We start from the raw sequence: 16701 nt of genomic DNA on the forward strand, positions 1-16701 counted from the left end.
TTCAAACTATTCAACTCACTTGAAGATAGTGACACGACCTGAGGTTGGGCTTGAGGTCTGTTGGCGTCATGGGTTTCTCCAGATTAAGCGAAGACTTCCTGTAGGCCTCCTTGGCTTGACTGACTGTTAACGAAGACCAGGAGCTCCTCTTCATGAACTTGCCGTCCGGTGCCATGCCTATGCTCTCACACGCTGAGCACTTGACATCATTGTTACTTTTTGAAGTCTTTAGCGATAAGTCTCCCGCTAAGTGGCTGTGCACTGACTCTGGGTAACAGTGACTGATTTGGTCCACGGGGTGTCGCGACATGACACTCGGCGGTCGGTATGTGCTGTCACTGTCCAAGTTGTCGTCTGAACTCCACCAACCTCCTGAACGCTGCCTTCCGCTCCCGTCACCTTTGCGATCTTTGCTCTTGCTTCGCTTGCTGTGTTTGTGGTGGCCTTGGTGGTGGTGATGATGGTGCGAGCCGTCCCGATGCGAATCGCTTTTGGTACCGTTCATCTTTGAGGACCCTTCTAGAGAGTGTGACTTTGTGAATAGTTTCTGCACCGAGTGAACTAAGTGACGGATCCTCCCGGGGCTTTCATTGCGCTGCTCTGTAGTCGTCGTTGTAGTAGATGTGCGTTGATACTGCAGTGTGTGGAAGCCATCCTGGTGAAGCGGCATCTGCTTCTCAAATTGGTCAAGAAGATTTGCTGGAATTCGGTTCATTTTGCCGCTGCCGCCATGCGAGGACGAGCAGCCGTCGTTCCTGCCGCCGGAGGTGTTGCCCCCGCTTTCTCGCGAAGCGCTTCCGTAGTGCATGCGTGGAAAAGTGCTACATGCGACAGAGTGGTCCGTTGGCGCCATGGACGCCGGCATTACCATGCACTCCGAGTGGATGGAACTCCTCGGGGAGAAGCGATGGCGACCTTCAAGTGGGCAGCTCTCGGTGGGGCTGAGGAGGTAGGATGGGGGCCGAGAATCTCCGTGGTGGAGAAGATGCTCGAGGGAATGGTCCACATCTCCGTAGCCACATGTGTGGGCAGAGGTGGAAGAGGTGAGTTGGAGGTGGGCGGGACGGCCACCAGAGAGACCCTTCATGTTCTTGCGTGGAGGGGAGTAGCTTTCTTCATCGAAGTACGGCGAGGTGGACCATGAATACTGATGGTCTGAAAATTAGTGGGAGAGAAAGAATATTAGAAGATATAAAGAATTGGGAAAAACTAAAAAGTCTTTAAAAAACAGAAATGGATGATTGTATATTATGTATATTCCAATGCAAGGTGTATTTTTTATTTAACTCAGTGACGAGATGTTAAAACGAGAAGAGATGGGGATTATTTATACCACTAATAAAATCAGATTGAAATATACTTTCAAGAGACTTTTAAAGCATTTTGAATTGATGAGGTGTAAATGTCATAACTTCATAAAAAAGGCAAACCGAACATACACATTTTCAAATGACAAGACACACAATCAGGCTTGTCCTCAGCGCACTTTCTCACTGACATTCCATGAAAAATGTTTCCACAAAATCATCAGATGTTCCCCCTGCTTTAGATGTGTAAATGTACACGACTAAAAAGACAAAGGAGGGAAAAGTCAAATAAAAATAAAAAAGAGTACAGCAGGTGACAGGTTGGATGGAGCCTGCATTGTCATTTATCCAATTTGCAGTGAAATAATAGCCCATTAGCGTGCGCTTCTGGCGTAATCCATCAAAGCCCAGTGGAGAATATGAGAGATGTAGCCACATCCCTGGCCCAATATGTAGCCTTAACGGGGACATATGATGCAAAAATGACTTTTTAATTGCTCGTATCCAAATAGGACTCTCGAGGACTACCCATCCATGAGGTGTGAAATTAAACAACCAAGTAATTGTAATTTACGTGAGTGACCTGCTGTGAATTGTGCTGGATTGAGCCTTTGCATGTCTTGAATTTTGCTCTCAAACCTGTCTGACAGCTGATGGTAAAAATGGAATTAGTCAAAATTCTAGTCGCATTGAGATACAATATTTTTGATGAACATATCTTAAATGCATAATTTTCCTCAACTTTAAGGATTTTTTTATTTCAATTACTGAACGATTAACTGAAGTATTTACGGTCAGGGTTGAGTCTACAAACTTCCTTTATAATAAAGACCATGGGAATAAAAGCCTGAAAATATGATTCTGTTTTATATATTCAACATTTTCCTCATTGTGTTTCGACAAAGGGTGGACTTTCATTTTTATTTTTTCAAAGTGCATTAAATTTATTCCTCTCCAACTTATTTTTAATGAGGGCTAAGTTCTCAACCCCTGAGGTGCAACCGTACTCCGCCGTTGCTGTCGTTCTCCATCTGTCGAGATGAAAACAAATTCTCGTTGTTTACCTGGATTACACGAGGAAATCCATTTGGCAGTCTGATATAAAATTAATCTCGGCTACTCTACGCGTGCATGAGGCTGGGGGTGGGAGGACTCGGAAGATAAGACATTTTCCCTCAGGAGAAGCTCCATGAAAATGCTTATCTGAGAAGTTCTACAGTGGCTGGGCGACATTGGGTGAATCCGCTAAACTCGAGTTTGCTTGCTCTAAATTGTAGCAGAAGGAAAATGGTGGATTATTGATGGAACATTGTTTTTGCAGCTTCCGTCACTGTCTTCCTGCCTCTGTGAACTCTTCCAGGTACACCGGAGAGCTGCACTGAATATATTATCTCCAAGCAGAGTTTTGGCATTTCCAAGGATTATACCACAGATGACAGACTAATCTGTCCCACCTCTCTCTTTCTTCATTACGCCGTTCCCTCGACAGACATTTGCACTTTGACGGTTTAACTCAAGGGAGGAAATAACAGAGGGTGCATTATTCCCCAAAAATGTGCAAAACATTTTCAGGCTATTAAAAAACTTGGTTTATACAAAAATATAAAGCTGCTCTCTCTATGAAAATGTGTGAACAAAAAGAGGCTTGTTGTTTTTACAGGGTATCAGCTATCTACTATTACTATATACTATCATTATTAGCTTCTCTGCAAAAGGGCCAATTGCATCCATTGATTGTATGGATGAAGGGTGGGTGGCATTTAAACTGAAGTAAAACTAGAAGAGTTGATTTATTATTTTTTATTTTAATTGATATTGATAAGAACAAGGTCAAAAACCAACAGTGTTTGTCCAAACTAAATCTAAACCTTTTGTGGTGGAAAATGCATTTTGCAAAAACAGTCACCTGTCACATTCAGTTAAACAAGGAAATGTGATTTGATCGTGTCAGTAACATTGCCAAAGCTGTCTTGATTTGAAAGTGATGAACAAAAGTCTTTAATGACATGCGTTGTGGAGCAAGAAGGATAAAAGTCAAAGGATGGGGCTCATTTGTAAAGTTTTTGCTTGACGCTGCTGCACACCCTGCGAATACAGAGCGTGTAAAGGTCGCTTTGCCCCCTTAACACATTAGCATTTAAATAGCATTATGTCTCTGACAGCTCTGACTCCTCTGCCAACCAAGACTCAAACTGGAGTTAGGGACAGAGTTTAAAGATCATAAAGTGTACTGGTGCCAAATGAAACACATGCGGACTCGTCAATGTTCAGCTTCCATTCTAAAGGCAACTCTAGGAAAAAAAATTAGGAACAACCTTCCAAGGGAATAACAAATGCTGTTTTACATTGGGTGGAGAGTTTTTCATTTATTCTCATGTCAGGTTGTTTTCAATCTCCTTTCTTAAGTATAATCTCAACTAGGTCTACAACTAAGGATTATATTAATAATTGATCAATCGATGAATCGGAAAGAAATATTTGAAATAGTATCGCTGAATCAAAAAACAGCACATTAGCTCAAATTGACGGTGCAGACAATGCACAAATAAAATAATTATGTTATAAGATAAGATGTCCTTTATTAGTCCCACAATGGGGAAATTTGAGATGTTAGTTACTGTTTTGTTCAGAAAACGTTCAAAATTGCAAATGTTTTATTCACTGTTCAGAAGCTGGAATTTGGAGAATTTTCAGTTTAAAAATGCATCGAAACCATTGACTGATTATCGATTAGTTGTCAATTAATCGATTAATCATCACACCTCAAATCTAAACCTGAAGAGCTATTGTATGTGGCTCTTGGATGGCCACATCATTTTATAAAGCACACTTGGCAGAAATTACATGACATGGTTCAAGCGACAGGTCACCTACAGGTGTTAGTGTCGTGGGACCCATGACTTGCTTTTGACTGTTGGTGTGAAATTTAAGTGAGACTGGTTGTCTAATTGACTGGCGACCAATCCAGAATACTTGAGAGGTTCAGAGCAGGCGCAGACGCTCTCCACGCTTGGCCTGCCAAATCCCCTCACATCAGTGTGTTTACAACCACTTCCAGCAAACATCGATGACGTGAAAGATCGAATGACAGCTGTAATCAACACGGTGGACAGCAACATCCTGAGGCATGCTCGGGAGGAATTCTCATATCGCTTTATGATGTCTGCACTGCCGTTGGGGGCCACATTGAGCAATTGCAAAACATGAAACAAAAAATGTTTGTACAACATGTGTGTCCAAGATAGAGTTTTCTATTGTTTTTTGTTTTTGAAATATTGCGCAATGACTTTTTTGGAATCACCCATGTAGTATAAATTGTTTAGAAGTTGAACATCTCTATAGGCCTTTAAGGTTAAACAGCCCAATCACAACTGTGCCTTCACCATCTGCCCTAAAACAAGTCATCCAGATGCCTGCAGTGAACTCAGACTTGTATTTTCTGAGCAAAGCAAATCGATAGAAAGGTTTTCTTATCAATCTCTCCAAAGGTTAAATGTTCTCCCCTGACAATTCTAGCCTTTGTCTAGGAAAACCGTAGGAAGGAGAATTGTGTCTTCAACCCTCAGGGCGAATCAGAAATGGCCTGAGTCATTAGGTTTGAGATGAAGCCAAGGGAAAAAGTGTCAAAACTGCAATCTGTCAGCTCGGCAAGCCTTGTAATGGTTCACCATGGCGCTTTTGATCAAAATACGGCAGCGGCTTATGGCTTTGGCACATATCCTGCTCACTTGTCCATCGAAGTGACAGCACAGCATGATTCATGCATACATTTCGACTGGGCGAAAAATGAATCCGCAGCACTGCAGTTGTAACTGCAACGGTTCTGTTCGGCACAATAACCGAGAGCAAGTCGGTGATGAGTGCCTTCATTGGAACTCTGTCTCAGAGATAATATAAGAATGAAAAACATGTCAGATTTATTTTCTTTGGAAGTAATAAGACGGGAGAAAAAGAGTTCCAGGGGAGCAGAGTGGCCAAAGGCCACAATCCTTCTGGTGCTGAGATGGGCAGGTGGAACAGTCGGATGAGGATGATTTGAAGGACAGGAGTGACGAGGTGCAGGAGGTCATACAGGTATGGAGGGGCAAAGTTTTGGTATGATTTTGAAGGTATAAAGAAGCAGCCTACATTAAATTCTGAATTTGACCGGGAACGAGTGAAGTTTGATCCAACTTTTTGGGTTGAGAGAGTTTTGGACCAGTTGAAACTTATAAAGGGACATTTGAGGAATGCCGACGAGGATGGAGTTACAGTAGTCAAGACAGGAGGTGATGGACAAGGACATAAGGGGTTGGAGGAGAGAGGGAGGCACGGAGTTGTTTGCACAGACTAGACTGTGGCAACAACAATGATGGTTTGGCTCGAGACAGCCTCAAAACCGAGCATTCAAATGAACTGAATATAGGCACAGATACCGGCAGCGCTTTCAACTTCTCCCAGTGAATTACTGTGAGAGCTGCTCCGTGGCTGTTGCCACAGGGACGAGAGGTGGAAACAAAGCCTAGTGGAATGGATTTGTTGAGCTGGAGAAGTCGTTTGGCTGCTGCCATGTTTCGGTCAGACAGAGCAAATCCACTTAGTGGTCGTGAGGAGAGCCGGTTGTCATGCTTGACAGCAGCATTTGGTGACCGAGGTAGGCTGGCTACAACGCTATGGTCAGCGGTCCATCCTGAGTTACTCGAAGGATGCCGCTGGATAAAAAAAAAAAAAAAAGTAATTGTTCCCATATTAACACAAGACATGCATGGTCGGTTAATCGAACACTCCAAATTGTCCCTAGGTGTGGTTGTGAGTGTGGCTGGCAACCAAATCGGGGTGTACGCTGCCTACTGACCAAAGACAGCTAGGATAGGCTCCAGCATGCCTGCGACCATCGTGAGGATGAGCAGCTCGGATAACGGATGGATGGATGGTTTTTAAGTTTGGCATAAAACACATTTGCACATGCAGACCAAAAATATTACAAAAAAAACTGTACTGTATTCCGATCTTTTATGATGGTGTTTTTTTAATGGGGGCAGGGTTGTGAACAAAAATCTGACTAAAAACAGTCCATTCTCATTAATATGCAACAATTACATCAATGTGATATTTTAACACAAATAAACCTTCATATTGCCTTATAAATATGGAAAAGTGACATCAAATATTTCCATGAAAAAAAATACCATTCATTATTCCCTTTGTCGTCGCCTATGCATCCTGTGCACGTTCCATTGTCGCCTCAGGCGGTACCTGGTGGATTTAGCGCGCTGCATGAGGTAGTGCTCATGCAGCTGGGTGTGCTGTGTGATGTGAGACATGGAGAAGGACACCCCACTCCCACATAAACATGACTACCTGCTCCCAGCTGCACATCGCTTTGCCCGCAAGAACAAAGGAACGGCCATCAGAAGTGAGTGTCCATTTTGTCGGAGGAGTTTGCGAGTATTAACAAAGGACGCATACGAGCATAGTCTCCATAGAGGAGAATGTTGACCAACGCTAATCTAAAGGTAGAGCAAACTTGAATGAGCCATCCAAAGAGTCGTCAACATTATTCTATCAGCACCAATACCATGATGGAGCTATTAGTCGACTGTCCTCAGAAAATGTGGAATGGCAATTTTCCTTAACTCTAACACCCGCGTTGTGAGCCACAGCATTTAGCTGGAGAAGGATGATTGTGACCTGATAAGTAGAAGCTGCTGAATGCTTGAATACTTATCACGAGCCTGTTAATGATGAAGCATGCTATCTGTGCTGTGCTCAGCACTCTTCATCACTTTCAGTCTCTGTGCCAATCAAAACGGGAGCAAAGCGGGAGATGTCAGAAAGGAATTTGATTTGTCACAGTATGCGTTCTTTTGTTCCTCCAGGAAAGACAATACTTGAGGTAATCTTCAACATTTTGGCTGCTCTTTTGTGTCATACATTAAGAAATAACTGAAAAAGCATCCATCCATCCATTATCTGAGCTACTTCTCCTCACGCGGGTATGCTGGAGCCTATTTCAGCTATCTTCAGGTGGTAGGCGGGATATACCCTGGAATGGTTGCCAGCCAATCACAGGACATAATTTAAAAAGCACTACTTCTATTACATGTTATAACAATTCTATTACATGTTATAACAATGCATTCACATGAACAGAAGGCCGATACCAACGACCACCACTATTCCTAATTATCCGCCTTATCTGTGTGATGCTTACAGTTTAATCAGGCTACTACTAGTTCAGGTTAGATATGTTTTATTATTTGTATTTATTTGCACCGCTCATACCTTACCCGTTGTTATCATACACACTGACATGAATTTTTACCACAGCATGCACTGCAAATAAAAGTACACACAGTGCACCAAGCGCACATATCAGTGCTTCAGATTCCGATTTGGGAAAAGGGCTTGTGGCGTATATTGCGCCTCTCACCCTAAGGATTTTTACACTGCATGTTAACGTGCCTAATTCCAATTTAAAGGCGTATAGCCGTCTATTTACATGCATATCCGAATATCTGGGGACCTGAAACAACCTGCATGCTCCGATACCCAAATTGCAGGTAAATTACTCCCCAGGTTTCAACAACAACGAGATACACAATAATTGAAACACTCGCATCATTTGTTTGGTACCGTTTCTATGCCGGATGCCCTTCCTGATGTAACATTCCCATATTTTTCATCCGTGTTTGTGTATTGTAGCACCGGCCGGGACTCAAACCTGCACAGCCTTTGGAAGTAAAGAACAACACATGAATATTACAAATATTAAAAGGTAAAATCCTCTGATTGACTGATTTATTCTCTTTATGCAGCCATCCTTCTAGCGTGTATGATCACAAAGAAACAAAGTTCTAAACCTGCATTAGGTACAACACAATTGCCAAATGAAACCCGTAAAAACTTACAATCATATTTGCAACAAACAAATGCTCATCGAATTCAACATGGCCCCGTACATCTCAATCCAGTGTCGCTGTAGTTAAGGCACCAATTGTGCCGAATGTGAAACACGGGAAAAGACGAGATCACGTCGTGCAAAACAGCCACGGCTCCATTTTTCAGGCAAAATTGTTGGTAGCCTCAGAACAATTTCTGGTTACCATAGCGACACGTCATGACGTGTCTTATGCACCCACGAAGGGATTCAGCAGGGATTAAATCACATGTTAATTGAATCAATATGAAACTAGCACATGTGCAATGTAGTTGATTGGTCAGATGGACAAAATTATTATACTGTTTGAATTCAAAAAAGGAATTCTCCTTCTAATGTAATTCTTTCATGTCTCATACACAACATTTCTCCATAGTCTGCCACATTGTTCCAAGTCAATCAGCGCATTGACGCGTGCGGAAATCAGGACTAGCCGCTGCACGGTGGACATCAGAAGCTGAGAATTTGGAACACTAATTCACTCGCCATGCAAAGCCGGTTATGACATCACACTGCTCACAACCACAACATCGACGACTATTATTATTATTATTATTCAGAAAACACTCATTTGTGTGCATGGAGATAATTTGAAGTGAGGAAGGTTGTCCCATGTCGCTCCAGGGAGTGGAGGTGAAGCTGGACGCGTCTGACGGTAAAATGCAATTAGTTTAAGTGCCTGTCCCGGTGTTTTACTGGCCTGATTTCACAGCGGGGAAATGAATGAAGCACGATTCACAATGCCCTGGGTGTACTCTAAACACAGCATACAATAAATATTTAGCAGCCAGTGGCGAGCAGTGCATATGCCCACTCAAGCGCTTTCAGCTGCAAATATTATAACATGACTGCATTCAATTCTTGTCAACTTTATTTATGTAGCTTAATATCACGACGTACCTCGGCACACTTTTCATAGAGAGGAACACACACTAGGACTTCCTTTACACAGCAGATGAAATGCTTTGTGGGATAACAAACCTTTCAAATATATTTCCGCCTTGCAAGGTTAGTCTATTTCTGAACAATAAGTCTGGAAGATATGCAGTGAAGGATGTGCTGGTGTTAGGAAACTGGACAATTTATTTCTTGACAGCTACAACAAACCGCAAGATTGAGTCTTTTATCATTTCCAACCTGAAATGTATTATTTTTATTGATTTCAGCACCTCGAATAAAACATTACACACACACAAATTTCCAAGTGACTTTTGAGTTTTGTTTACTTTCGGGGATCCTGCCTGAATGATTTATCGCAGGCATCACCAAATGGCGGACCGCGGTCCGGATTCGCAAACGTCGGCGCTGCAATTCTAGTAAATACGGAAAAGGCGTCACTGATTTGAGCCAATCAAATCTTTTGTTTACAATCCACTGCCAATTGCGCAACAGACCGGAAGAGAGTGCTGCTGACAGTTTGCCGTGCTAAAAAGTTAGCGAGGTCGATGCGTGTTGTTTTAAATGAATGGACGGAGAAATTTACTTGCGTTCTGGCTGCAGCCAATTCAAAACCAGTGTGCATCATATGCTCCGAAAGCGTCGCAACATTGCGAAGCGCCACTACGAAACAAAGCACCGCCCTCTTTTGCAAAGTTATCCGCTGAAGTTTGAGGTGAGCGCAGGCAAAAACATCGAACTTCGAGTGCAGTACAACAGATTTTTACATTTTCGTTTACATCCCAGCGGCATGCAAACGAATGTTCACTAAAAGTATCATGGATTTGGGGGGAACAAAAAAACATTCAGCGATGGGGAAGTTGTGAAGGAGTGCCTAAATGCTGTTGCACAAACATTATTTAAAGGAAAACACAAAGGCCAGATGTGTGAAATAATCTACCCTGACTCCGTTCCAACCCAGATTTAAGTCACTGGCAGGGCAGTCACAAACTCATTTTTCTCATTAAGAGATGTTAAAAAAATATTCAAAAGAAAAAGTGGTGACAAAGCTCATTTTGAATTAGTTTTTCATGAGGACAGCCATTTTTATTGATTGTGGACTGAACATGTTGACCTGTTTTACTTGGATAATTAGGCTTTTTTTTTAGACTGATAACTCTTTGATTTAAGAAAAAAAGGTAAAAGATGTTCACTCAATGCTTAGCACTTGATATATTTCTGCAGGATATATTTTACAGTTTTTTTCTGGAAGTGGCACCCTTAAATTCCTGGAGCCACATTTTCTTGAATGTGAAATAAACGCCTTACATTTGTTTGACTGGCAAAGGTGTTGAATGGGAACATTGTTAAATATTTAGTATATGAGTGCGCTCTGTTGAAAATGACTAAATATTGAAACAATATAAAAATGTGAACATAGGCTAGACATTTCGGGAAGTTGGACTTTGGTTCTGACCTTTTAATTGGAAGAAATCTTCGTCGTGGACCTCTGTGACTTTTAATTGAATACCTCTGATTTATCGGTTAAAAAAACAAAAGAAAGTCAATTGAAGGAATATTAACTGAAAAAACAAGCTCTGTTTTTGTTCCAGGAGGAAAGTTTTGATTCCTTTGACCTTTCTTCCCAATCTGTTCAATGTTTTTGCTTCAGCATAAACTGGCAGTAGAACAACACTAAACATCCAACTGACACGAATGCCAATACTGTTTCCCCCAGCCATGTAGGTGAAACATCACTTGGGCCCCAATGCAAGTGGACAGAAACAGCAAATAGTTCAAATAAATTATTGAGAGCGGCAGAAAAATGCAATTAATATAAATGGTGACAAGTATACTTATGTATCAAAATATATAATTGACCTCCACAAGATGTTATTCAACATGAAACACGTGCACTGATTAATAAGCCCTCGAAGTATGAAATATTTTAAAATTTTCACCAGAAAAATTAAGTAAGAAAAATCCTTACTTAACTCCTTAACACTAACTCATCAATTTATAAATAAATAATGATAGATGAGGTACTTGCGTTAATAAAAAAAAATATTGCTTTCCACATAGATAACTAACAAGAAATTTACTGATGACAAACTGGGAAGGAATTAAAACGCATGCCAATAATTGCAACAAATGTGAGCATTATCCCCACCATTCCGATTAGTCAGCAAAGGCCTCGCTCAGTCTCTGACTGATTATCGTAACTGATTAGCCTGTGGTGTGGGGTGTGTTAACAGTAATTTTCCCACCCTGAAGTGCTCGGAAACAATTGGGGAAGCAGATCATATAAATGATTTCCCTGCTCCTTCCAGTATGTGTGTGTGTGTGTGTGTGTGGTGAAGACTGAGGAGCATACCAAACTCTGTGATTGTGATGTGAAACGGAATAATAGCTAATTAGTAAATGGTCTGTGTGCAACACCCTCGTTTGGTTGGTAGCGTATCACAGGCCCAAGACATTTGCCACATTTAAAAGGACAAGGGGAAGCATTTGCAACCGCAATGTAGTGACCAGATCAGATAACAGTTAGCTTTGCGTCATCTAGCTCTTCTTCAACTACTATGACTACTTTTCTTCTTTGTACTTTGCGGCAGTCTGGGTCGTCTGTGACTTTGGGCTAAGTCTCACAGGTTAATCTTGATACAAAGACCGACATCTTCATGTCTTCACTTCCCATTATGACCATCGGACAAACCAGGGAATTTTTTTCATAGATTCTGGGAATGCAATCCTGTTGCCAATTTTTGGCAGCAGGTCACATCTCATTTATCATTTTTAATAGCATAGACTAAACTTTTAAATTCTCCAATATTTATTTTATGTAATTTATCTGCAATTAATACATGACAATGTAAAAAAACGATTTCTAACAGCGGCAAAAAAAAATTAAATTGCAATGAGATGGTAACCTCCACATACACTCTTATTTTTTGTCATTGGTATTTCCAGTTTTCTTGATATAATTTATCTGTAAATATCTATGGCCCGAATTCACAATGCAAAACAGCAAAAAAATATCAGTTTGGAATTTGTCTGATGACCTAATCAAACATTTTTTTTAATTTAAAATGTTTTTCACGATTTTTTAAAATTATTTTTAGGTTTTTTTAAACATATTTATTATTATTATTTCAGTTTCTGCATTTAGTCATTTTTGTCCAGTTTTAGGACATGAATTGCTGAGGCCCAAAGGACTGCTTAGGGAAGGGTTTACTTTCTGTGCGTATATTTTATATGCATTTTGTTAATTCTTGATATGTTGGATTCCACCATGTGTAAAAAAAAAAAAGAAAAACATGAATTAAAAATATTTGATCACAAAAAAAAAAAACAAATGAAAAAAATAAAAATTGTCTTCCACTTCCGCGAGGAGACTTGCAATTGTTGATGGAGATATTCTTTTATGTGCGGTATGCTGTGTTGGTCATCTCAAATCCACTCCACACAAAAACAGCAGTGACCAGACACTTGCCATTTTTGACAGTGTCACAGCTGCGGGCTCCCACATTTTGATGTCACAAAGCAGAATGTGCGTACCGTCGTTAAGATGACTACTAAGGGAAATTTAGTGGAGATAATCATGTTGATGCTGACTTGACAGTCAACATCTGTACCCAAGTACCCTTCTGGGAGCAGGCACACTTTCATGTGCTTCCCCAGGCAGTTACTAAAAGCACATGATTCGAGCAGTAATTCAATGGAGGGAGCGGGCTGATTTAGTTTCCCTCCCAGATCCACAACACAAGCAACTGTAATGGGATTGCCATGAAATGTGAAAAGCATGGATGACGGACTTCTCTAATCACTGGATTGGATTTTAGCAGCTGGCAGAACAGAAGAGAAGAGGAAAGAAACATTGACAGCAACAGTTCAGCACACTATTGGTGACAGACCAAACTATTGCATCTCGCTTGCTGACAATGGGCAGTGGTTAAGTGCAGTCCATCGATTTCTGAAGCACTGACGACACGCTACCTATTTGAGCCCATTCCTCACCAACAAACTGCTCCAGCTCTCTCGGGTTTGAAGGATGCCTTCTCCAGACTGCATATCGTTACAAAGAAGTATTCAGTTCTGTTCTTTTTTTATATGCATCTTTTTTCTGTGCAAAAAAAAAAAATAAAAATCGAGTTTTATCTCACCATTCTCTTCCAGCAGTAGCTTTGTGGCTTGTCAATACGCATTGTGACAAATTTATTCTCATCAGTTATTTCAGCGACCACTGTAGGTTTTTCCTTTCTTTAACTGGAGACAGGAGCCTACGTACTTATTTGCATGAGGGAAGCTGTGTGCTGTCAGCTGGCGGCATGGCGGAATGAGAGAGTGGGCGATGCATAGGTCACCAAACCGGCGGACTCATTTTGACAGGAGGTGCTACAGTGCAGATGGAAATTGTGTAAGACTCTCGTGCCAAATGAAACGCATCCGAATAGCTCCAAAGTTAGAATAAATTCTATTTCATACTCAAAGAGGTCAGTATGAGCGTTTTCATCCTGAACACAATGGCTCGCAATGGGACTTATCATCAGAAATAGTTCGGTCCACCATAATGAGATCAAGATTAAAAAAAAAAAAAAAAAAAGCATTCACAATAAATGTGAATTTTGTTTAATCTTTGGTTCCTCGTATGATGGCCGAACAGTGGAATATTGGTTTGCATGACCGCCACATAGTTCAAATCTCACCTCTGGCCTTTGTGTGTAGAATTTGCATGTCCTTCCTTTGATTGGGTGAGTTCTCTGTGCCCTGAGATTGACTCTGGCTCCCTGCCTCTTGATCATCCTTTTTTTGGACCAACTATGACCAAGGATATTCGGAAAAGAATATGGGGAAAAAAAGAAGAACCTACACCAGAAGTAACATGAAGTAAGCCGATTCTCTTTCAAATCAATAAGCATTGAGCATTTTATCCGGCAAACATGCTGTAGATGAATCAGGAGATTGGGGCGATAATAGATTCGATCAGCAAGAGGAAGTGTTCATTAATATTATTGGCTTCTAAATATCTTTAATGGATTTGCTCTTGAATGTTAATGAGAGCAATCCTGTGAATCAAATCTACCCTTTATAGACTCTCCATATTCAAATATGTTGAAAAGCAAAACACAGAATACATATAAGGATTCGAAAAAAAAAAAGTGTGCTACACTCTCTGGGATGAGGTCACAGTTTGGGAGTTTAACAACCTGCATTTAATATTCATTTCTGCCGCAAGTGCTTCTAAAGGAAATAACACAAGTGCGATCACAATCACAACAAACATCTATCCCATTCTTAACGGCCCCCCCATCAAGAGAACGCCCCAGTGGGTTGATCATCTCGGAGCTGTAGGTTGCTCAGTGGGGAAAACTAAGAGCATCGCAGGCAGGATGGCAGTGTTGGTCGTTACCCGGAGCCGCATGCAGTGCATCGGAATGCGTGACAGTCGCCAGCTGTGTCCCACTTCAACAACAACAAAACAATCAAGTTACTTTGCCGAAACAAAGTAGGCCTAATAAGCCAAATGCTGCAACTATTCACTGACACATCCATCCTTCATCCATCTATTCTCTGAACTGTTTTTTTCTTACTAGAGTCGCAGCTGTAATTAACCCGACCTTGGGTAAACGTAATCCATTCTGTATTTTTGTAAAAATACAATGTTTCAACACAGTAAACACCTTCCAAACTTAATTACTTCGATATTGACCTCTCAGCTACTGTGATTATTTAATTATGGAGGAACACATTCCCCTCACAGAATATCCTGCGAGTGCGTGTGTGTGTGTGTGCGCCATTTAACTGTGTGGCCTTTACGAATGCGCAACATGAGGGTGGTCTGAAATCAATTAAAGTGCCTGTGATATCCTTCTCACCCTCATTTTCATATCCAACAAGATGAGACCCAGAGGGTAAGCACGGAATCATTGTTGTGTGTCCGAATAAGCCTCAAATGTTTGTCCCTGAGGCTTGAGCTTGTCGTGTGTGCCTTGCATGTAGGCACATAAAATAAATGAAGAAGCCTGAAACATCGCCATGTGCGTGGTTCCATTTTAATGGTCTCAGGTGTTAAACTGCATACAAGACATCACAAAAATGTGATTTTGAAAAAAAAAAAAGGTTATTTTGGGCTCCAGAGGGATGACTGAGAACAAGTGAGGCAAACATGAACCAAAGACAAAGCGAGGCATGCATTTAATGGATGAATGTTGTTTTGCATGAATGACCGGAGAATACATGAAACATTCAGTAAATTTCCCTCATTTAATGCCATATAATCCCCAACTATTAATGCTTTGCTTCTTGTTCTTAAATCCCACCTGAGGTGCGTTGATTTGATCAATTAACCACGATTGATGCAATGTGTTTTAATCCATCTGTTAAAAGCAAGCGCAGCATAGTCATGAGCTTGAGTTCATAACGTGCGTTTTTACAGAGAGCTGAGTATCACTCACTAAGACACAGTGGGCCACCACCACTGACACTCCAGTACACAACGGGATTAGGATGGATGATTCTGTAAACAGCAATGCCGGACACGTTAAAGTGAGACTATAAACGACATGCCAGAGCTGGGTTTTCAGCCAGGAAAAAAAAAACACGCTGACGTCTCAGCTTTCTAAATTGCCCCCATAATTTTGTAATTAATTAGTAATGCATCATCAGTGGAATTGTACGAACCCGTTGTACTGCACCTCATCTCATTTGCAAAAACTATCGAGCACAAGGTGAAACTCATTAAACCAGTGTTGCAGTATAAAATGACTACCTTGTGCCTCCTTCTCCAAAAACACCAGATCTTCCGCTTCCAGGAAACTCAGGAATATGATTTTCTTACACTAATCTGTAGTCGACCCTAAACTTTAAGATACGATTGAATCAATTCACATTGGATGGATGGATGATATCTAAGTTCGTATGCGGAAACATATCACTACAACGGTGTTCATCAGTACATTGACACTTGAGCCACAAACCTAAAAATATTATTCTTAAAGAAATGCATGTCCTACCAAAAATTATATATCTTTAGTTTGCATCAAAAATAAGTCCAGCAAATGTTTGGATCTATAAAAGCTTGCGCGATACATTTTCTACCATGCCTTGCTGAACCTAACCCTTAATTCATAAACATTAGTCAATATATTATTATGTCTGGAGTCAGGCCAAAACGGTGTACCTGATTAATAGTAACTTTTGAGGAAACCTCCAAAATGACAAGTTTGTTCAACCATTAGCATTGCATCTTGAAAGCGAGCAATCTATTTTTAAATCTTTAGATAGGTAAATAATGTGTAAAGGTAACATCCACGTATGTGGACTGACCAATAGTACATTAAAAAAAGAATTTAAAAAAATTCACCAAAATGTGACTTATGAGGTTTTGGCCTGATGCCAGTGATATTCCGTCTTAATATTTTTGGAATTATATAATTATTATGAAAGTCTGAAAAGAATGAGGCACTTGAATCTCTGATTGAAACATCTTTGACTATTAATTGACACAATACATAGTTGAATGTGAGTTATCATTTCCTAAGTGTGTCACTGTCTGAGTTTGTGTTTCCATTGGCACAGCCTCAAGAAAAAAAAGCGTGGTGG

General features: G+C 40.8%; 1 protein-coding gene across 8 annotated transcripts in view; it reads right to left on the reverse strand.

The window, feature by feature from the left end:
- dlgap2a (discs, large (Drosophila) homolog-associated protein 2a) overlaps positions 1-16701 on the reverse strand; it is a 154599-nt gene that overhangs the window by 48775 nt on the left and 89123 nt on the right. For all 8 annotated transcript variants that reach the window (XM_088319239.1, XM_088319234.1, XM_088319203.1 and 5 more), the window contains one exon: positions 20-1155. In XM_088319239.1, the coding sequence (XP_088175365.1) occupies positions 20-1155 (1136 nt within the window). The remainder of the gene's footprint in view (positions 1-19; positions 1156-16701) is intronic.

This window comes from Idiotropiscis lumnitzeri, chromosome 1, assembly GCF_059441095.1.
Source record: "Idiotropiscis lumnitzeri isolate Australia: NSW breed Sydney's pygmy pipehorse chromosome 1, RoL_Ilum_1.0, whole genome shotgun sequence".
Taxonomy (NCBI): Eukaryota; Metazoa; Chordata; class Actinopteri; order Syngnathiformes; family Syngnathidae; genus Idiotropiscis; species Idiotropiscis lumnitzeri.